Source organism: Aristolochia californica, unplaced genomic scaffold, assembly GCF_029961685.1.
Source record: "Aristolochia californica isolate CCGP_79_NKW_82.1479 unplaced genomic scaffold, dmAriCali1.0.hap1 SCAF_7, whole genome shotgun sequence".
Classification (NCBI taxonomy): domain Eukaryota; kingdom Viridiplantae; phylum Streptophyta; class Magnoliopsida; order Piperales; family Aristolochiaceae; genus Aristolochia; species Aristolochia californica.
In genome coordinates, this window is record NW_027182268.1 from 3212036 (window position 1) to 3233837 (window position 21802).

Genomic DNA, 21802 nt, shown 5'->3' on the forward strand with positions numbered 1-21802 from the left:
GTTGCATGAGAGAACAGAAACCGCTCCTTCGTGTCTTCGTTGCATGAGAAGGCAGTTTTCATTTATTTTCTTTTCTGTGCGGAAGATGTAAACCTTGTCTGTCGGAAGCCTCTCCAGGAACCACCACAAAATTCATGCAGAAGTTTTTTTTTCTTTATTTCTTTATCTTTTTTGTAATATTTATCAAGACCAGAGAGGGGGGAGGAGGGGAGGGGAGGGGAGGGGAGGGGGGAGGGCTGGCAGCTAGGGTGAATAGAGAAAGGGAAGAGAGGGATAGGAAGCCGACGGTAGTTATTCTTTAAATATTTTAAAATCTAATTTAATAGTTAGGTTAATAATTAATGATTAATTAGTTGAGATGTGATTAATAAAATGTAATGTGTTTAATTATGACAAGGAAATGTTTAATGATTAACTACTTATTATGATAATTAACTAATTTATTATAATATTTAATTTATTATAATTAATTACAATGAAAATTAAATTTTATAATGTAATTAATCAAAAGTAATTAATAGTTAATTAATAAATTATTTATCATAAAAATTAATAAATAAACTACAATTGAATCAAATGATAATGTAATTTAATTAGAACACGTGATCTAATAAAAATTTAACTAAACACAAAATGTTTTTACATAATATTAGTTGTAAATTTTAAATAATTAACCATAAATAATCAAATAATAATATAAATAATGAAGTTTAATTAATTAAATAATTAGTTGAGTAATGAACAACTAATTAAACTCGTTGGTAGCTATTAACTTTCTCCCAATGAATCTACGAAATTTTTTGGGATCAGCTAGCTGTCGAGTGTCAATGATCGTCTTCGTGCTCTTCGGGTTGCAAAGACTCGACCAAAATCTATTAGGTTGAGAGGACTCAAACCGTCAGGTACAAAGAGAAGGAGACAGGAGACACCAGAGATGCCCTTGATTACTATTTGTCTAACCAAAGACGGGATTGAAGAAGACTTCTTAGCTAGAAGCTAATTATAGATACCCCGTCAACAAGTAAAGCAAACCTAGCGAAAAATTAAGGACAAGAAATCTAGGATCCATTTGCGGCGAAATAACCCTTGAAGAGCTAAGAAGGATAACTAACTGACGAGTGTCCATGATCATCTTCATGCTCTTCGGGTTGCAGAGACTCAACCAAAATCTCTCAGGTTGAGAGGATTTTGTTTATTTTTAGGACTCAATGGATCTAGTTCACGGATAAAAAAAAAAGAGGGACTCATTGGGAGAAAACACGAGGAAAATGAGATTATGGACTTGTGTCCTAAGCCTCCCCCTGAAGCTTAATTTATAAATGATTAAGATTATAATATTACAATAATACCCTTAAAACTTAAATTAATTACATCAATGTCATCTTTATGAGTTGACTTTATTTACCACAATGCCATAACTCTGTGGGCATGTGGGCCTTCTCCTTGGTCTATGGGCCTTGAGCCTATCTTCCACCTCTCTTGAATTTGTGGGTTTTCCTTCTTCTTGTCGGTTTTAGCCCATCTTCTAACACACAAACTTGTGGGCCTTCTTTGGTTGTGTTGGTTTTCAGCCCATCTTCCAACACTCCACCTCAAGCTGGGGGGTGAGAGAACATCATGAACGCCCAGTTTGCTAAAAATAGTGTATAAGATCTTCCCGTATAAAATGACAACCAATCATATCTTCTAACACTCTACCACAAGTTGGTGGTTTCTTAGAGACCCAGTTGGCATAATATAAAAGAGAGTAAAATCATTCCTGGCCGTAAGACATCTCTCCATACTTCAGTCAAATGGCCATAGTTAAAAATACTTTTTGCTCAATTTTGCAGGTGTACTTTGGGCACAGAGTCTACCCACTTTCTCGGGGTAGCTAAAAAAAACACCTCTTAGGTGAATAATAGACTTGAGTGACATTGGATGTTGGGCATACTCTTATCCTCTCCGGGTAGTGGGTCTATAAGCATTGCTCAGAAGTGTAGTAATAAACTTTTCCATCACGGTGTCCCTCCACAGGGCACCGACTCGCAAATGGTAGAAGTAAAAATGCCAAATAAGGGGGTAATTACATGAGATAATATTTTGGGGCCACCATATGCTTTCTTCTTCAACATAATAACCAATGTTGATAATACTTAGCAACTGAGAAGTCATTTTCAATAATAATGTTTCAATCAGAGGGACATAATAATTGCAAGTGAAATGGGTCTGGGCCCAAATAATGAAATCCTTAAAAGGGACCCATAAAATAATCCGTAAATAGTCCATCACTAAATAAGGAGCTGCACCAAATAATATGGTGGAACGAAGTAATAAGCTGCCAATACTATAAAATAATAATCTAGCCGAAGATAAGGAACTAAGTCGAGCCGAATCAGGTATCAGACCCATATAGACGAGTCACAAAAAAATAGGTATAGAACTCGGGACCCGGACCCATATAACAGAGGCAATAACAACGTGGGCCGAGTTAGATTGACCCAACTCACTGAGTTAACTCGTTGAATCAATCAGCCACCTAACTTGGTGGGATTTAATTGAAAACCAGAGTATACCCTACGGTGTTGGCCTCCGAACAACTCGGGACAATAGAAAACCAGGGAGAGCATCTTCAGATGGCAATCACGACAGGAGATCTCAGAGCAGCAGCGAACGAAAGATCAATCAATAGAGTCATCGTCCTCTCAGAGTGGCAACCAAGATGGCGATAAAGATGAGAGCCAATGGAATTTATGAGAAAAAATAGCAGTCTAGGGATGACAATCAAATAGCGAAGAAACGTGTTCAATATACGATCTTCGTCAGGCTAGGATGGACAACAACAACGATGACGTTGGACGACAACTTTCCAGACAGCAACACAACAAGCCCGGGATGGAAGAGATACCAGGCTGGACCAAGATTGAGGATTTGTGTCTTGGAATGGAAAGGTCAGTCCGGATTAAAAGAAATGACATTCGTCTAACAATCTTCCAGCAATAGGATAGTGCCAACGGAATAGAGAGGAATACTATTGATTTGGGATGGTAATAGGACACAAATTTGCAACAAAGGCTATCGACAAAGCATAGCGTGAATCGAACCATGCAACCAAAAATTTGGACAACAGTAAGAAGAAGAGCATCACCGAGAAGTGCAATAATGACGGATATTCATGGCAGGATCAATGTCGCAGAGTCTTTGTCCTCCACCATAAATAGAAATATTTTATCGGTTTGTTGGTCCCGAGTTTTGCACTCCTCAAACAGCTCAGTTGGGGAAGAATAACGTTTGCGTGTTTCAGAAAAAAAAATGGTTTGTGAAACCGACGAGGGACTCCTACTCGAGCTGATACATCTATGTTCATCGCCTTTCGAACTGGTTCAACATGGACATGCGTAGTTTCCTGTTTCACCTCTGGCTTTGCCTCCGTAGTGGGCCCAGTTTCTTGCTTTAGTACCTCTGGCCTCTGTGAAGAAGGGCTGAAAACCTGCACTAGAGCTTTGGCTATTATCTGACGTTCAAAGACGAATCGGATCATGAATAGGATTAATTCCCTAGGGTGGAGTCGGTATTCCAGGAGAAGGAAGAAGTAATCACAATTTCCATCAACCTCCATATCCAATCTTCTCCGCTAGCATTTTACCAAACGAATGGTATACTAGTTGGATCTCTCAGGTGATGCTAAGGCATCGTTATACCAAGCGATGTAGCAACAATATACCAAAGAACCAACGACCAACTGACGATAATAGAATCAACATATTAAAATTAGAAGAAAAAAAACAGTAATAGATTATCCGAGTAGTTTATCCAAGTACATAGCTACGAGTCCTAGAAATCAATGCTCTGATACCATGTTGATTTGCAAGACTCCATGGATTTAACTCAAGGAGAAAAAGTGAGAGAGACTCATTGGGAGAAAACAAGAGGAAAAAAGAGGTTATGGACTTATGTCCTAATCCTCCCCCTAAGGCTCAATTTATAGATGAATAAGATTATAATATTATAATAATACCCCTAAAACTTAAACTAATTACAACAATGTCATCTTTATGAGATCACTCTATATTTACCATAATGTCATCATTATGTGGGCTTGTGGGCCTTCCTTGGATATGTTAGCCTTCCTTGGTCGTGTGGGCTTTGGCCCATCTTCCAATAGACTCAAACCCCCAAATACAAAGAGAAGGAGATACCAGAGATACCCATGATTACGATTTCTCTAACCAAATAGGAGATTGAGAAAGACTTCTTAGCTAGAAGCTAATTGTAGATACCCCATTGACAAGTAAAGCAAACCTAGGGAAAATAAAGGACAAGAAATCGAGGATCCATTTGCGACGAAAGAACCCCGAAAGAGCTAAGAAGGACAACTAGTTGCCGAGTGTCAATGATCATCTTCGTGCTCTTCGGGTTGTAGAGACTCGACCAAAATCTCTTACGTTGAGAGGACTCAAACCATCAGATACAAAGAGAAGGAGGCACTAGAGATACTCATGATTATGATTCCTCTAACAAAAGAGGAGATCGAGGAAGACTTCTTAGTGTCGGGTGTAGCAACTTTTCCCTGGCCTATCGCTATCCAATATAACTATGAATTCATATAAAGTTTCAGAATCATCCTAAAAAGACTAAACAAGCGAGCTACAACTTTTTTTTTTATCTTTGATAAAAAAAAGCGAGACATAAAATAGACGATGAAGTATCCTAACAATATCTCTATTGATTACTTGCAGAGAGAGATACAAAAACCACTTCCACGACCATTATCTGTCCTAGTTAGAAACAGCTAGGCCTGGCAATTCAGACCAACTCCGTTGGGAAAGTAGGGCAACCAACATGAACTTGTTAGTCTATGAAAAATTGTGAAGCTGATTAAGTCATTGTTAAAGGACCATTTGTGCCACTGTAGAAAATAAACATTTTACCATATTTTTATTAAAACATTATTTTTATCGATTTTCTTGAAATAAGAAACAATGAAAAAATTAATTATAATATTTGTGTATTACGTAAACATAATACAATATTTATAATTTATAAAAATAAAATAGAAGTAAGAAATGAACGATCATGAACAACTTTAATTTAATGTTTCTTAATTTTTTCTTAATTTTTTTTATTTGAGAAATTGGAAACTCAAATTCTTATCCTCTTTATCATTTTAAAGGACTAAAAGAATCATGCGGAAACATTTTCTAACCACAAAAATTGGCACGAATAGAAAAAAAAAAATTCCTATAGTTTTATATCGGCACAACAACACCCTAAGGGAAGATTTCAAGCGAGTTAAGTTATCATTGATTTCAAGCAAAATAGTTAGACGAAAAGGAGATTGGACTCAAGTCCAGCCAACCTTCGCTAAATCTTTCTTTCTATTCCTTATAAAAGTCATTTTATTCACAAAGATGTTATTTATTTTATAATGTTCGCAATAACGCTTTGATGTTTATTATTAAAAATCAATAAAATAGAAAAGTTAAATAAACATAACTGGATAATAAATAAATATTGAATAAGAAAAAAAATCAAATTTTAAGTCATTAAATTAAAATTCGATGGTTAAAATAAAAATCGAGTGTGTCAAAGCTTATGTGGACTAAGGTTTTCTTTTTTTTTTTTACAAATAATTAAAACCTAAATGAATAGAATAATGTTCCTCGTACGTTTTCTTTGCATCGTTACCCATCTATATCATCGACATATTGTCGTGTATTAGGTAATATGTATCAAATTATAAAGGTACCAACTTTGGAGAAAATCAAATTTAACTAATTGTTATAATTGTTTAATCCAAAAATAGACCATATAAGTAATTGTAAGAGTTTTCAAGCAAGAGTTTCAAGTCTAAAACACATAGGAGACTTGAGGCTCCCTTTTATAAAATAATTAATAAAAAATAATAATTCACATTAAGTCTAAAAAAAGGGGGAAAAGATGTAAATTTATAAAATAATTAATAAAAAATAAAATTTATAATTTTAAAAACATATTTATTCAAGATAAACCTTTTAATAAATTAGGTAGGATTTCCCTTTTCTCCAATTCACGCTCTCTATCACCCACACGGAAAGGGCAGAACCTGTAAATCTGCCCAATTTCGAGAGCAAAAAGTAGGAAATTCAAAAATTAAAGTAAAACTGACTTCCTTGTTCGTACTTCGTAGAGAGATAGATAGATGCCTTCTCTGAGTCTGCCTGCTTTGCCTTCGCGCCTTCTAAAGCTTCAACTAACGCGATCCGGATAGACGCTCAGAAATCTCTCCCCTTTCTTCTTTCTTCACCCTCCCAACCCTTTTCCTTCTTCTCCCTGTGACGGCCTCCACTGCTGTAATCGGAGCGGATCGACTCCCGACGTTCATGGCTGCCTGGCCGGACCCGGAGAGGACTTCCCACCGTCTTCATAATTTCGCTATGCCCTCTCTCAAGTGGGAAAATCAGAGGCTCCTTCGATCCATTAATGTCAATCCTTCCATTTTTTCCTCGGACTCTGATGATTCTCTACCGCAGCTTGAACCTTGTTCCTCGACTCCAACGCTTTCGAATCACCACAGGAATTCTCTGAAACCTGTCTCGCATTCTCCTCCGCCGCCCTCTTCAATCGAGAAACTGCCAAAGCTTCCGCCGCTGGCGATCAAACCGGATGATGGAATCGAGAAAGTCAGGGAGAAGCTTCTTGTCCATCTACGAGCTTTGACCAGTGTTGAAGATGGAGAAAAACCAGAAGAAGAGGAATTGGTGGAAAAGATCCCTTGGAACCTCAGAACAAGGAGAGCTGCTTACGATGCTCCAATCGAAACTTCCAACAATCAAGAAAAGCCTCGACTTGATGGCTCTCCTCCTCTGCCAACAGAGACTCGGCCGAAATCCCTCCGTTTAAGAGGCCTTGCGCCCGAAAAGGTCGAAGACAAGAGAAACGAGATTCCTAAGTTCTCAATATCTTTGACACGAGACGAGATTGAAGAGGATTTCTTGGCCATGACCCAGGCTAAACCACCTCGTAGACCGAAGAAGAGACCGAAAATCGTACAAAACAAATTGGATGTAAGTACGGATGTTAACATTTTTTTTAATTTTAAATTTTATCAAAAGCTTCGTTTCTTGAATTTAAGCTGACTGTCGACAACTATTGCTTGTTTCTGTTTTCGAAACCTGAAACAATTCTGATTACTTCTACAGGATTTATTTCCTGGTTTATGGTTGTCAAATATTACTCTAGACTCGTATAAAGTATCTGATCTTCCCGAATCAAATAAGGTACATCGAATTGCTTCTTTTTCTTAATTTTTTTATGTAGGTTTAATACTTCCCTTTCTTACCTCCTCATTTATGGATTAATGATCTAAATTTCGTGTCTTGCAGAAGTAGTTGTAGTACAATTGTACTGGCAGCTGCAGAATCTTTAAATTTTCTCTCGCTAACAGTGGCTGCTCTAACACCTCTTACAATCAGCTAGAGGTACAATACGTCTTCAAATGAAAGTTCACCAATCAATTTGAATATTTACTTGCCATTTTTTCAACTGTTGTAAAACGATACTAATTGTTACAAGAGGTATCACATCAGGATACTAATTCTTTGCTTCCGATTTCCTTCAAAAAAAATTTTTTTTGTTAAAATTTGCATTCCAATGGAAATATTCTGGATTTGGATTCACATTCTAGATTCATTCAATTTCTGAATTCAAATTGAATCTGAGATTTACTTAATGTTGGACGTCCACATGTAAAAGGTTTGTTCTTAGTAATTATGAATTCTTTTGACATACTGAGAAATTTGGATGCGGATGGAGGAGATAATATCCTGATTCAATTTGAAATCAACTATATTAGTCTCACTTGCTATTGGACTTCTACATGAGAGGGGTTGTTTTTCATGGTAATCATGAATTCCTTTGACATTCGAAGATATTTGAATGGGAATAGAGAAAAGATAATACTCTGCGTACTGTCATTTTTCTCACCTATTGTCTCACGTTACTATTTCTGACCATTCTGGGAAAAGAAAAAGAACAGGAAAAGAGGCTGCTTTTTGTTTCAGAGGGCACATATTGGCACATCTTTATGAAGTTAAACAGTTTGATGTCATATGCAGATTGATGGAAATCTTACTCATTATTTGAATTGGCCTTAAAATGGATGGAACTATGGCTGAGTGCTCTTTTAACAAAGCCATCCTTAGCATTTGATTCCATCACCTAGCATCTGCTGTATTCAGTTTCTTTGTGAACTTATTCTCAAAAGGAAGTTTCTTAACTGAAGAGAAAAAACTCTAATTAGGATACTTTATTTCTTAAGACAAAGGGCACAATAATTACAGTTTTCTTATGAGACATTTTTATTTCACCCATGAGAGGCAACTTAATTTTTTTTTTAATAACAGCCCTATTTAAGATTAGAGTCCTTTTTCTTCTATAAAAATGCTGCATAGAACCAAGGTTTTGGCTGTGCCAATTGTTAGAAGGGCTGCAGAGTGAGTTAACCCTTTTGATTGGATTGTTACCCTGTTGATTAGGTTCTTCTCAACTTTCTATTGACCTTTGCATTCAAAGTCAGCAACAAATGTGAAAAAAGGAGGGATAGAGGAAACCTCTGTTTGGGAGCTGGATGTGAAACTAAAATGCAGCCATCACTTAGGCATCACCACTGGGTTATATTTGGGTATGCCTCGAGGTTCAGTTCTGACTTGTTGGAGTGAGCTTATACTCTTTTTCTCTTATTATAAAAGAGAGTGTGGATAAAGGGTTGTGTTTGAAGTAGGTTCTGTATATTTATAACCGTAGGGTTTATGACTGCTTGTTGGTTATAGAAAAGACTAAATTCTGAGAGGAACATGAGGCGGATAGCTAGAAAGGCATCGATAGTGTGCCAAATCTAAGATTGCAATGTTTAGGAGGATGACTTGGCTAGCAGATCAATGGTGCTCACATGTGTTCAAGTTTCTTGGTTTTATCATGGCTTTAGACTGTTGTCTTGATTCAACAGTAAGGCAGTGGATGGGATATTTCCTTGCTTTCAACTGTTATCTGATGTTACCTGCTAAATTCTGCTTATGGTAACAGTTTTGAGTTCAGTAGCTTGTTTTGGTTAGATACATGAAGAATTTTAGTGTAAAGATAGTTTCAGGCAGAGAAGGTGAATAGGAGAGTGTGACAAAGTCCCAGTGAGTCCATACAATCAGCATTCTCATTCAGCGCAGATTTTCCTATCTGAATTGTGATGAAATTGGCTAAGTTTAAATTTCAGAATGATTTTCTATAGATTTCATGTTGTGTAAAGGTAGTTTCAGGCAGAGAAAGTGAATAGGAGAATGTGACAAAGTCCTAGTGAGTCCATACAATCAGCATTCTCATTCAGCACAGATTTTCCTATCTGAATTGTGATGAAATTGGCTTAGTTTAAATTTCAGAATGATTTTCTAGAGATTTCATGTTGTGTTTTCTCTTGCCTTCTTTATCTGATCCTTCCCGTATGCTTTTAACTGACCATATCTGCATCGTTGCTGTCGTTTTATCAATAAATTGCTTCTTCGCAGCAGCACAGGAATGTAGTTTTTTGCTCTGTCACTGAAGAGGTAACTGGAAGTAGTTTGTAAGTTCATCCAACTATAACGGAACCATGATTTCTTAAACCAATAAATAACTTATGCCTCGTTCAGTCATGATAGTCGACAAGAAGAATAGTCGATATTGTAACACTATAGCATGTAGTCATGCTTATGTGGGGTTTGCGATTCAGCAAATCCAGGCTCTAGTCCAAGCCAAGAAGAATAGTTGACATTGTAACACTATAGCATTATTACATTAGCTTGTTTAAACCGGCCTTTCCACTGGTTGATAAGCTGTTGTTTTAATACGGATGCTAAAGGTCCTGCTTGGAGTAGGAAGTAAATGGTTTTCTGTCTTCAATTTTCATAAAATAAGAACAGAAAACTTTGTTCTCAAAAATTGCTGTTTCAGTGAAGGCTGTGTGACCTATAACAGAATCTTGTGAAAGGTTTGGAGTAGTCAGTGGCCGTCCAAATGTTCCTTCAAATGCTTCTGTCTTCCAGTCCTCTTTTCCGCCCGTTCCAAGTTTGCTGCCACTGTGTGGTAGGGGAATCTGCTTCTGCTTCTGCTGGCTCAATGCATCCCCAATAACCTCTTCCCCTTCTACGTCTTGCAACTATATTAATAATGGTAATTCCGTCTATAATAATTATACCTTATATTCTAGTATTTTTTATACGCAGATATCTGAGAAGATTTTCATTATCCCTTGCCATTTAGTCTAAGGCCTCCAATAACTTTTTTTCTAGTTCATGAATGTTGAAAATATGCATCCACCGGTGCTGCTAAACCAAACCCAGTGAACCTGGGGAGGGATAAACATAATCCTTTCAATTATCGAATAAGATCTCATTGGATTTATCTCATGTCATATTGTTCATTTAGTAAGCTTCTAAACATATACAAATGGGGTACTTAGACCAATTGGAGGAAATAATGAAAGGTTAATTTTTTAATGTAAATAGAAAGTATTAAGGATATATTGATTATGTGTTTTTCTTAAATTTTAAATCACTTAATTTAAAAAAAAAAAAAGAGAGAGAAAGCAAAGAGGGACATCCTATCCTTCCAATGCTGGCCAAAAGAGGAGGCTCCTTTCGGAGGGCATTCCTTGTGGGAGGAAGGTCTCCCCTACCCCTCGACGAACCTTCTAATTGCAATATTTATTTATTTATTTCAACAAATCGACGAGGTTCTTCGATATTTCTCTTAATCAACACGCTGCAAGATTCGGACTATGTCTACCCCTCCGCGCACGTTATCAAGCTCTCTCCAACCGGTAGTGAAAAAACATAAACGCAGTTGGTTTTCCTCTTTTCCTACCGCTCGTCCGTTCTTTCTCTTCGTCCCATCGCGCCCTCCCTCCCACCCCTTCCACGTATATGCGTCCGCTACCCAACAGGCCAACTCACACACAATAACCAAACTCTCTCTTCTTCCCCTCCCCTCCGGCTGCTTCTCATTCCTCTCCACTCCATCCTCTCTCTTTTGATCTGCCATGGCGGCCGTTTCTCGACGTCCCCACCCTCTCCACAATTTCTCTTTGCCTTCCCTGAAATGGGGAAACCAGAGGAACCTCAGGTGCGTCAAAGCCATGGCCGACGGGGATAACCCTTCCACCCCTCTCAGATCCTCCTCTTCTCGCTCTGAATCCGAGGATTCGGCCAACCGTGCCTCACCGCTTCGCCCCGACTGCTTCCGTAAGCCTCTTTCTCCTTCCTCGGTCGTCAAATCGTGGAGCTCCGCCGAAGCGGATGGCGGGATCAAGAAAGTTCGACAGAAGCTCCTTGCCAATCTTGACACCGTGGTAGCTCATTATACGGAAGGTGATTCGCTGGAAGGCGAGGGAGAGAAGAACGATTCCTCGGAGAGAAAGGCCTGTAATTCCAAAAAGAGAAGAGCTCCCGTTCCTTGCAGTGCTCCGATCGAGGTCCGTGGAAGAGTTCCTGGAGTCGCTGAACGAGTCGTGAAATCGGATGCTCCTCTGCCGTCACAGAGCCGGCCGAAGTCGCTCCGCCTTAGAGGCCTCGCTCCTCCGCTGAGAGAAGAGGAGCATAAGATGGAGCTACCTACCCTCTCAATTCCTCTATCGAAGCAGGAGATAGAGGAGGACTTCTTGGCCGTCACCGGATTGAAACCGCCTCGTAGGCCAAAAAAGAGGCCTAGGGCGATTCAGAAAAAACTCAATGTAAGATGACTTCTGGAGGTTCAACGTTCTGTCCTTCCCATTCCTTCTCCGTTTTTCCTCTAATTTCGACGCTGATGCAGTTTCTCTGATTTTCATTTTCAGGAGTCGTTTCCAGGCTTATGGCTGTGTGATATAACTCCAGATTCCTACAAGATCCCCGATCATCCTGAACCTCGAACGGTGATTACCCATTTCATCTTTTCTTAATGTCTAGGTTTGAACCGACTCTTGTTTTTTTAATTTAAGGTCCATAGTTGTACCAGAACTAGATACTCGAGATTTACTGGAAAGTTCAATTCCAATTGAACCCGAAGTTCTTCGGATCATTCAATCATTGTTCAAATGCAATGGCCGACGACGATGCTTGGGATTACTCAGTAACTATTCAATGTCAATTGCCGATGCGGTTCTTAAGATTTACTCATCTTCGGCATGAACTACAACTATTCTGAGATCTGTCGACTCAAGGTAAATTAAGCATTCTTCGTCGTAAATTGGAAGAGAAGCTCGGCTACAATATTCTTTTTGGGTTCTCTTAGCTTCACTGTATATATCGAGGATTAGACACTGTAATGGCCACACTAATTTTATTCATTAAATCTAATCATTTTGCTGTTACAGGATCTTCATTTCATATTTTCTCCTCGAGAATGTGATTTATTTAGTTTGATTTCGTGTTATTGGATTGGAATCCAAGTTTCTGTGCTGTTCCCAGAAAGGTTTATCGGCTTCTATGCTTGTTTAAATGCAGATTATGAAAGTAATAACCAATTTAAATTTAAATTTCTATTTAACTTTTCTCTTAGAATAGTATTCGATGTTCAGGAAAAATCGATTGGAGGATCCAGAGCTTTTTGCCAAAACCTTGAAGAGGGGTTGTTCATCTTCTGAATGAAGGTTATACAATGAGGATTCTCATCTGCAATGCTGTTAACAGATCAGAACTGTAGATGCATTATTCTAATATAGAATTTAAACCCATAAAACCATAAAATACAGTTTCCTCCTCCTGCAAGTTTTGTTGAATTCAGCGTGGGTAATTCAAGTGTTTGATATGCTGTTATCGTGGCGTTTGAACAGCCATGGCTGTGTGGGTTTTTCTTGATTGAAATCGTCGAAAGACACAGAGAATTAAAGTGAGTTTTCGTGCAGAAGAGGGCAGTTGACAGGCCAATGCTTGTGTCGAAGAGTTTCCTTAATGACAGATTCGTTCAGTGCAAGTCAGGGATGAACAGAAATGGGATTTGATTGGTTCTCTGCTTTCCGTCTTCCTTCTTAGTTTCCTAAATAAAAAAAAAAACGATGATGAGAACCCTATACCCTTTCTCTGTGTTTCTCATCAGACGGAGATTAAGCAGATAAAAATCATGTGAATTCATCAATTTAAATCGGAGTTTTGCCATTTACATCTGATTCCTCGATTTACAGCAGTAAGATATTTTGAAAAAGGAAAAACAAAAACAGTGCAGTTTCTACTAGGCATTCATGGTTGCCGCGATGCCTCGATGATTGACGAATTTGTATCAGCAGAATTTCAAGAACCTTCTTACAATATCTACCTCTGCAGGAACCAGAAAAATCAGATTCGGGTTTATGGACAGTGGAGCAAAGGAATGTGGAGGAAAAATATAGAGTAATTTTACCTTTTCTGGATTCACTTTGATCGGCTATTCTGTATCTGTCTGCGGAGACGGTAGGCAAGCATAATCCAGGAAACGTTTGCTGGAAAAAAAAAAAAAAAATCATGGGGAAGTTTTCATCAACCTTGAGGCTTGAGCAGAAGAAAAGTAAGGGAAATAATTTCTGTTTGTTTTTTTTCTTTTTCCGGCGACATTGTAGGGCAAATAAGGGAAGATTGAATGTATCTTACATCCAATTTATTCTGTACGTTTCTGAGTCTCTTCTTTGGCCGCCTTGACGGTCTGGATCCGGTGAGCGCCCAGACATCCTCTTCAATCTCTTCCCTCGACAGCGAAATCGACAACTTAGGTATATCCAACTTCTTCTTCTCCTCTCCCTCCAGCGGCGGAGCTAACCCCCTCAGTCGCAGCGACTTAGGCCGTGTCTCCGGCAGTAAAACAGACGAACCAGTCACTCTAAGCTCCTCTTCTTCTTCTTCTTGTTCTTCCTCCTCGAGATCGCACGACACATCCTCACCAGTATTCTCCCAGGTGGTTTTCGCCGGAACACGCAGCGCCGGCTTGTCGCAGGTTAGCCGGGTTGACGAAGGCAAAGTTTTGCGGTGTTTGGGAGAGTGAAAAACGTCGGCGATTGGGGGAGGCGAATGCGAAGCGTCGTGGTGAGATGAGGAAGGTAAAGATTTGGAATCGGGTGTGGGGTTACAGTTGGCACGGCTGAAGCGGGTCTGATCAGCCCATTTGAGGGACGGCAGGGAGGCGAAGTTGAGAGAAGAAGAAGAAGAAGAAGAAGGGTTGAGAGGCAGCGCCTCGGAGACGGCAGCCATTGGAGCAGAGGAGAGGATTTTGGGAAGAAAAGAAAAGAAAAAAAAAGAAAAGAAAAAGGATCTCGTCAATAAATGTGATGTAATGGAACGCGGGGAGAGAGAGAGAGAGAGAACGGAAGGAGCAGAGGAAGAACCCTAGTTTCTAACTAACTAACTGACGGGCCACGTATTCTGAGACCAGTCTTTGTAATGTCTCGAGACTCTTTTCGAAAACGTCTCGCTATGGGCTTCCCTTCTCGCTTTTTCGTCCTCCCGGGAGTGTTTTTTAACACTCCCATACGTACCAAATCATCCTTTTTCGAGTGAGAGATTGAAACCCTGTTGAATTTCTGGAAACGAGAAATCTTAAATACTCCATTAACGGAGTTGCGAGTTGTTGAAAAGAAGTTTCAATTACTTATCGTTGTTGGCATTATAACTGCTATGTTCTAATCAAGCATGATGTATGCTTAAACTTACCTACTTATGTTAATTAAAATTAGAGAAGCAAATGGTGATCGCAGTCGTTAAAAGAATTGTTCTGCTCGTGGTCATCGTCCCAGAAAGCGTCCGCCGCCAAGTATGTCTCAGAGAAGAATTACCTGCTCGTGGTCGTCGTTCCAGAATGACCCAGGATGAAACGTGTTGAAACTTGGCCAGCTATGGTCCACGCCCCTTCCCTCTATTTTACATAGTTTACCGTTAAAATAAAATTTGAGGATGGTGGCGACGGCGAGAACCGAGGACGAGGGCGATGAATGGACCACCCTTCCCACAAAAGAAAAGACTAATCTGTGGACCCAACTTTCGAATTTCAAATTTCAATTCAACTCCGGCTTGGCCGCCGCCGCGGCCGGTGTTCCTGTGTCGGTGCAGAACAAAAACCTTCTGTATCTTGTCTGTCGCCACTGTCAGATTGAATCAAGGTTTCACCGGCGTTGTAACGATAGACTCGGTTCCGAAATCCAAACAGTGGATCGATGACGCTCTGTGTCCCTCATCGAAGGAGAGAGATGAGGATGAAATGGAATATTTGGAGACCCCGCGCGGTCAAGACTTAATCAAGACGCGTGCAAGTGAGTTTCTGCTCCCAACTTCAATCGTCGGCTGGTTCCATTTCTGATTAGAATGATGTAAAATCTCTTCTAATGCCCACTGACATTCACACCACCTGCTCAACCTGACCAAGACCCTCTACACAATCATTCCGCCTTGAAGACGCTGACAATAAGAGTTTTAAGGAATTCGGTTCCTAGTAACAGTTTGTATTATGAATTTGGTAGAAAAAATAAAAAATTTACAAGCCATTTCCCAAGCTTACAAGCCTAACTCTTTTTTATTTCTAGTTTTGGACATTTTTCACCACTCTGCAGGAGAGACCAAAACACTGAAGACTGGACAGTTAAAGTTTTCCTGCAAACACATTAAACACCAAAGCACTCTGCTACTGGGTTCCCAAATCAGATATTGCAGTGTTTAACTTCCCCTGTTTCGCCAGGAAAAGAACCTGAGCATTGACCCTTCTTAAAAGCTCACAAAGGAATGAAAGGGAAAAATTATTTCTTTATCTTCTATCGATCTCCTGTCAACATAGCTTTTGAGTTCTGTCTTCTTCCATGTATATTACACTTAAAATTTCGATACAAGTGATTAAATCAGAACCCTTGATCAGTAAAAAGAAAGAAATAAATTAAAAAAAAAAAAAAAAAACCTGTGCAGAACAACACGTCTCCTGTAAATATTTCAATGAATCAACAGAATAAACCACTACAGATGCACTCTAGATTGAACCAGTGTTTCATAGAAGACCAGCTACAGACATTTCTCTGAAAGACTATTGAACAGAGCCTACACCTTCATCAAGATCAACCTGTAGAAGTTGGCACTTGTATCATATTTGGAACTCTCTCTTCCTTCCCCTCCCATACCTTACCAGAATACCCATTATACAACAAAGCTAATGGATACTTTAGAACAAAACTTCCAAGGAGAAAAACACTGCCAAGTATCAATTGATTAATCGGGTAACTGAACTTTACTGGATACTAAAAGGGATTTCACAGTTTTATTAACTTTCCATTTTACATAATTATCAGAGAACTGTACCTCCAATTGAGGTAACCCTGTAGAAAAAGCCTGGAAAAATTTCGTCATGGCATCTCCATTATGCTAGCTCTGCAAAACAAGAGCCCAATAATCAGTATCTTGAAGCAAAGCAGCTCATTGGCATTGAAGTTGAAGAAAAATAACTGCAAGATAAACTCAGCACCCCTGTTTTTACAAAATTAAATCAGACCACCACAAACCTGTAAGAGGCAGGGTAGTGGTATAAAACAGAACAAGTTTACACAGATTGATCAAGTACAAAGTTTCTTCAATTTTGGCAAAATGCGCAAATAAAAGACAAACTTTAATAGAAAAAATTCCATTTAACCATGGATCAACGAAGCAAACGATGAACACGGTACGCCAACAGGTGCATGTTCTACAGAGGCAAACAACAGAAAGACAGAGAAAGGGCTCATCAAGTGAAGATTTACTGCGACTTACCTTTCCACATTCAAGAGAATCGGGAACTTCGTATATATCCGGCGTTACTTCCGACAACCACAAGCCGGGGAAACTCACCTGAAACAGAGAAGCATCAAATGAGTCACTATTATTATGCATTGGAAGAAAGAAAAGATCAATTCAAATACACAAAAGGGAGACATCCAACCAAAAAAATAGCCCAAACAGATGAACGAAAGAGATGGATGTAAACAAGAAACTTCTGAGGAACGAAGGAAGACAAGATGAACTCGGAAAATTCAAAACACGGAAATAAGAAAGACAAAAATAAGAGACGACACTCAAAAAAAGGAAACAGGTGATTAACGAATATACAAGGGAAAGAATCGAGAAGGAAGTAGAAGGGAACGTGAAAATAATAATCATAATAATAAAAGGGAGTAAAAACCCAAGAGACTGGCATCAGGAGATACTTACATCCAATTGCTTCTGTATAACTCTAGCCCTCTTCTTGGGCCGCCGAGGTGGCTTAGATCCTGTCATGATGAAGAAATCCTCTTCAATCTCCTCTTTAGACAAGGTGACCGAGAACTTCCTCCTTTCCTTCTTCTGTCCGTTCTTGTCCGCCGCCACGGTTCTCAGACGAATGGATTTTGCGTGGTTTTCCGACGGCGACGGCAGAATCTCTCGGCGAGCCTCCCCAATCTCGTTCGGAGCCTTACAGGCTGCTCTCCTGGTGCGGAGATTCCATGGCCTCGCCGAGGGTTCTTCTTCCTCGGCTTCCTCTGGCACCTGAAACTTCATCTTCTTCGCTGCCGACCGGAGGTGAACTAAAAGTTTCTCTCTGATTTCTTCAATTCCAAGATCGGGGTCCTTGCCTGCCGCCACCGACTTCCCGGACGTGGAAGCCGTCGGCTTGGACGGCGGTGACGCGGAGGCAGTCCTTCGAAAGGTACGGAGTTCGGGGGTAGATTGTTTACAGCCGTCGGATTGCGCTTCGGTTATCGAGGATCTGATGATTTCTCCGTCGCGGTTGACTCTCATGCACCGAAGCAGCTTCTGGTTTCCCCATTTGAGGTAAGGCATGGAGAAGTTATGGAGCGGCTGAGATTTCTCCGGTAGCGGAGGCGGCGGCGGCGGCGGCGGAGGCGCCAAGGACATTAGCCGCTGAGGAGTAACGGGGTCGGGTGATCGCGGGATCGTCACCATGGATCAAGAGAGAAAACAAGAAAACGATGAGAGAGAACAAGAGCCGAGCAGAAGCTACTCAACGGATGTATGGGAGGAGAAGTGGTCGGCGGGGATTCGGGGAATCCCTGTTTCTGAAAACGCCGGGATTGTAATAGAGGGGGGAGAGAGGCATAGAAAGCGGTTTTAACGTTCGGGTTTTGGTTCTACGGAGTTTGGGGCTTCCAAAATTCCTAATAAGGCCAAAAGGCTATCGCTAAAATACGCCAGGGGTGGCGGTAGTGGATAGTCACGTGAGTGCGTCGCCGTCTCCCCACGCTGACGCGGAGGGCAACTTTCTTTTTTCTTTCTGTACGTTTCAGCGAAAGCCTACAATGGTGAAGGGCGCAGGATCTCATGGGAAATGGGTTATGATGGACCCAGCCATGGCACGTGAGGGGTCCCGTAAAGTAGCGCCAGTTTGTTCGCCACGTTGCGGGTTGGTATCCGGAGATTATACATACGGATTTAAAGTGAGATGCGAGATAGAGGGCATGTGAAAATAATTGCAGGAAGAAGAGCTTCTAGTGTCAATGTGGAGTATGTCTTGATTTGAATATTTTGAATTCGACCTAGAATTGAGTCTTGAGCTTAAAATTGGAATCGAGTTGAGTCCAAAAATTTTAATTGAGTTTGAACTCAATCTCTCGCCAGGCTTGAGTTCCAACCTACATTTAAAAGTACAAAAATAAAAAATTAAAAAATTAAAAAATTAAAAAAATATTGTGATGAATTTAGTACGATTGAACTGAAAATTATCATTAGAGTGAAAATTTGGTGGGGGTTATAGATACCCCCACCAAACCATGCATTGAGAACTTAATGATCCTTTATTGGCAAAACTTTTGGAATTTTATCCTCAAACTTAAAAAACTTCTCAAAAATACTTTAGCCTTGAAAAATTCAAAACTCTTTCCATTTCTTTCCTTGCATTGCTCACTAGACAAACTCCCTCACTCCACATTGTGCTACTAAAGAAGTGGCCAAGTTTGTAAGTTTTTACCTTTCGTTGATTTTACTTTGTGAAAGGTTCATCTAAAACATCTTTAATCTAGATAGCAAGGGCCAACTAGAGCTAGATTGTATCCAATCTCTTATGAAGATTGTGATTGTAAAAAAACATGTATTGAGCTACGAGTGGCTTAAATTGAGCTGAAATCTCTTTGTTTGAATTCCAATTATTAGAGCTTAAAAATAGTGAAATTCTCAAACAAGGGTTTCTTGGGCGGTGCATACCATTAGGGGAACATTAATAACAAAAATTCTCATTGTGATATCGTGTGTGAATGTTTACATTTTATTGAAATTGTGAATTTGTATGATCTTTTGTTTACACACCTTACATAGTTTATAATTTGAAATATTCAATTGATCCCCCTCTCCTGGGCCAAAAAAAGTGATTTAGTCCCTTACGTTATCTTCCACCCCCTTATTTGAAGGATCGTGTGGATTACCTATGGGAGCAAAGTTGAAAATCATTAAACCACTTAAACCAACAACATCAATTGATTTCATACTACTCTATGATTTTATATGTTTTGAGACCCAATGGAGGGACCAAGTTAATTTAACCTAATTCAAAAACCAACTCAGGCACCAAGAAACCCGAGTCGCATCACCTGTTGGACTTAGGAAAACTCAGCCACCCCCCCCCCCCCCCCCCCCCCCCCCTAATTCTGATCGACCCCTTTGATCCGAATAAACCTAATTAGGAAAGAAGATGATAATCAGTGAGCTCAAAATGAGCATATTTGGATTTGAAATGGTACATTTTAATGCATTATAACTTTCCCTTACAACATTGTATGATTGATCATGCTTGAACCCATGATTCATCATGCTTTATAAGATCTCCCAGACTGCATTTGAGATTATCGATCAAGCTTATACAAATTGATCAATCATGCTACATGCTAGTGTACTATTTTGAAATCTAAGCATCATATAGGCTAGAGTAAGGGTTTTAGCAACTGTAAATCATTCAAATGCATCGATAAAATATGGTAGTAAAAGCTTTCATGCCCTAAAGCTCTAATGCTTTTGAGTACCTTAGGATTGAAGTTTGTTTGACGTCCTGTTACATGGCTAGAGTTCTTGAGATTTGCTAAGTCAATTGACTCTAGATCTTCAAGTCTTCAAAATTTTCTTATGAGGTGCTTCTTTAAGACAACCTCACACTTCATTTTGCTCAAGGTCATGTATCGAATTTGTCAATTCTTCTTCATAGACCTTGATTTTGTGTCTCTTAAAGGAAATGCATCTTAAATGTTTTAGTCACAAATATTAGCTCAATTTTGTTAAGTTTTGGTATCATTGAGGGTCGACCTAAGTCAACAATCTCCCCCTTTTTTTATGATGACAAAGTCTAATTCATATAAAATAAAAACATAATCCCAAACATGAGTTTTATAGTATTCTTAATCCCCTAAATTTATGAATGAAAATTTTGTTATGGTTTTTAAGTTTTCTTCCCCTTTTTTTAATCAAAGATCGAAAAGATTGGTGTATGGAGGAAATAGAGAGGTATAATGGTAAAACTGCATGGGGCTTTCTTTTTATAAGTGCAAAGGGGTACAAGGGATACAAAATTTGATCTTCAACTTTTAAATACAAAAGAAATACATTGTATACAAGTTGGCTCAATCGTAAGTCAAAACGTGGACACTAAATTGAGGGTGGAGGCGGACGTGACATAGATGTTGTTGAATTTTTGGAAAAGATAAATACTTTATTGACTTGATTATAACTAAGTACAATGAGTCTCTATTTATAATAAAGGAAATAGTATAATCGGATTAACATTAAACTACTTAGGTCCCAATTATACCGAAAGTCTTATACTTAAAGATAAATCTTAACACAATTAAATAACTGAACATACATAGAAGACTAACATAACTAAAACACCTGTGAATTGAACCTCTTATGTGAAACTTCTTTCCCATGAGACTCTTCTTAGACTCCACCATATTGATTTTATTTTTGTTAGACGTCTTGTAGTGAGAGTCATATAAGACTCTTCCATATATACTCTTCAACACTCTCCTCAAGCTATAGTTTATAACTTCAACTTGGAATAAAAAAAATTGGTTTCAATTTATTTTGTTGAAAAAATTCTTTGTAAATATAAAAACTTCCATATTTTCTTTGCCCCATTTCTTGAATATTTTTGTCACATAAAAATTACCACAACATGTAGAATAAAATACCTCTTTCTTGTACTTCTTTTTCAACTCCCCCCCTTAAGTTGGGGATAAAAAGGACACAAAGACCCAACTAGGATAAAACACAATTTGGGAGAAAAAAAATCACTCCTAGCCATACGATAAAACTTCATACACTATTCAAAATGGTCATAGTCTGAAACACATTCCGCTCAATTTCAAAGGCAGAAAAATAACCCAACTTTAGGACACAACAAATAGTCTACTTCTTTATATGGATAACTCAAACACAAATCACCTGTTTGATAAAGAAAAAATACTTGACTCAAGGTGAAATAACTTAACAAATTTCGATCGTACTCACCATACACTCGCCTATTCATGCCATCAAATCCGTTGATCCATGCAAAGAGCTTCTGCTAGGAGTCTTCTGAAAGAAATCAGAACGATGGAGAGGGAGGAGACCTTGTACGGTGAGCTTCGTCAAGTTGTGTTGGAGGAGGAATCGGTTGTCTTCATCGGCATCATGCGCTCCATTGATTCTGAAGTTCTCTTAAACCCAACATCCATCTCTGGAAGCCCAATGTATGCCTCCAGTAGGAACGCCCATGTTTTCTTGTAGCGATGTAGATTCCTCCGTTGTGTTGTCTTTTTCCATTCTAATTCGAAACTCAGTAGCTACAGTTGCTTCCAACAAAAACAAGAACAGTCAACTGTTTTTCCCTTGATCGAAATGGGAGA

General features: G+C 39.1%; 4 protein-coding genes across 5 annotated transcripts; 2 read left to right on the top strand and 2 right to left on the bottom strand.

The window, feature by feature from the left end:
• Positions 1 to 6341: 6341 nt before the first annotated feature.
• LOC137936220 (uncharacterized) lies at positions 6342 to 7557 on the top strand. Its single transcript, XM_068780789.1, has 3 exons — positions 6342 to 7025; positions 7161 to 7238; positions 7344 to 7557. The coding sequence occupies exons 1-3, from the start codon at positions 6342 to 6344 to the stop codon at positions 7347 to 7349; spliced, it is 768 nt and encodes a 255-aa protein (XP_068636890.1). The 3' UTR covers positions 7350 to 7557.
• A 3352-nt stretch (positions 7558 to 10909) lies between these two features.
• LOC137937825 (uncharacterized) lies at positions 10910 to 12384 on the top strand. The gene is made up of 2 exons (XM_068783002.1): positions 10910 to 11716; positions 11819 to 12384. Exons 1-2 carry the CDS (start codon positions 11027 to 11029, stop codon positions 11921 to 11923), a joined length of 795 nt encoding a protein of 264 aa, XP_068639103.1. The 5' UTR covers positions 10910 to 11026; the 3' UTR covers positions 11924 to 12384.
• Positions 12385 to 13036: 652 nt separating this feature from the next.
• Positions 13037 to 14293, bottom strand: LOC137937822 (uncharacterized). The gene is made up of 3 exons (XM_068783001.1): positions 13587 to 14293; positions 13360 to 13438; positions 13037 to 13277 (listed from the first exon to the last, which is right to left on the bottom strand). Exons 1-3 carry the CDS (start codon positions 14178 to 14180, stop codon positions 13240 to 13242), a joined length of 711 nt encoding a protein of 236 aa, XP_068639102.1. The 5' UTR covers positions 14181 to 14293; the 3' UTR covers positions 13037 to 13239.
• Positions 14294 to 15704: 1411 nt separating this feature from the next.
• On the bottom strand, positions 15705 to 18066 carry LOC137936955 (uncharacterized). 2 transcript variants are annotated; one of them, XR_011109591.1, is made up of 4 exons: positions 17148 to 18066; positions 16710 to 16787; positions 16266 to 16334; positions 15705 to 16029 (listed from the first exon to the last, which is right to left on the bottom strand). XR_011109591.1 is itself a non-coding variant. In XM_068781939.1 (3 exons), the coding sequence occupies exons 1-3, from the start codon at positions 17877 to 17879 to the stop codon at positions 16329 to 16331; spliced, it is 816 nt and encodes a 271-aa protein (XP_068638040.1). In that variant the 5' UTR covers positions 17880 to 18066; the 3' UTR covers positions 15705 to 16328. The 2 variants fall into 2 exon arrangements, 1 of the variants encoding a protein (XP_068638040.1); XM_068781939.1 differs by having other exon boundaries at positions 15705 to 16334.
• Positions 18067 to 21802: the final 3736 nt, after the last annotated feature.

Coding starts and splice junctions, on each gene's coding strand:
- LOC137936220 (XM_068780789.1), top strand. CDS start 6,342: ATGGCTGCCTGGCCGGACCCGGAGAGGACTTCCCACCGTCTTCATAAT. Junction 7,026..7,160: donor TCGTACAAAACAAATTGGAT/GTAAGTACGGAT, acceptor TTACTTCTACAG/GATTTATTTCCTGGTTTATG.
- LOC137936955 (XM_068781939.1), bottom strand. CDS start 17,879: ATGGTGACGATCCCGCGATCACCCGACCCCGTTACTCCTCAGCGGCTA. Junction 16,788..17,147: donor TTATACAGAAGCAATTGGAT/GTAAGTATCTCC, acceptor TCTCTGTTTCAG/GTGAGTTTCCCCGGCTTGTG.
- LOC137937822 (XM_068783001.1), bottom strand. CDS start 14,180: ATGGCTGCCGTCTCCGAGGCGCTGCCTCTCAACCCTTCTTCTTCTTCT. Junction 13,439..13,586: donor ACGTACAGAATAAATTGGAT/GTAAGATACATT, acceptor TTTTTTTTCCAG/CAAACGTTTCCTGGATTATG. Junction 13,278..13,359: donor TCAAAGTGAATCCAGAAAAG/GTAAAATTACTC, acceptor TGGTTCCTGCAG/AGGTAGATATTGTAAGAAGG.
- LOC137937825 (XM_068783002.1), top strand. CDS start 11,027: ATGGCGGCCGTTTCTCGACGTCCCCACCCTCTCCACAATTTCTCTTTG. Junction 11,717..11,818: donor CGATTCAGAAAAAACTCAAT/GTAAGATGACTT, acceptor TTTCATTTTCAG/GAGTCGTTTCCAGGCTTATG.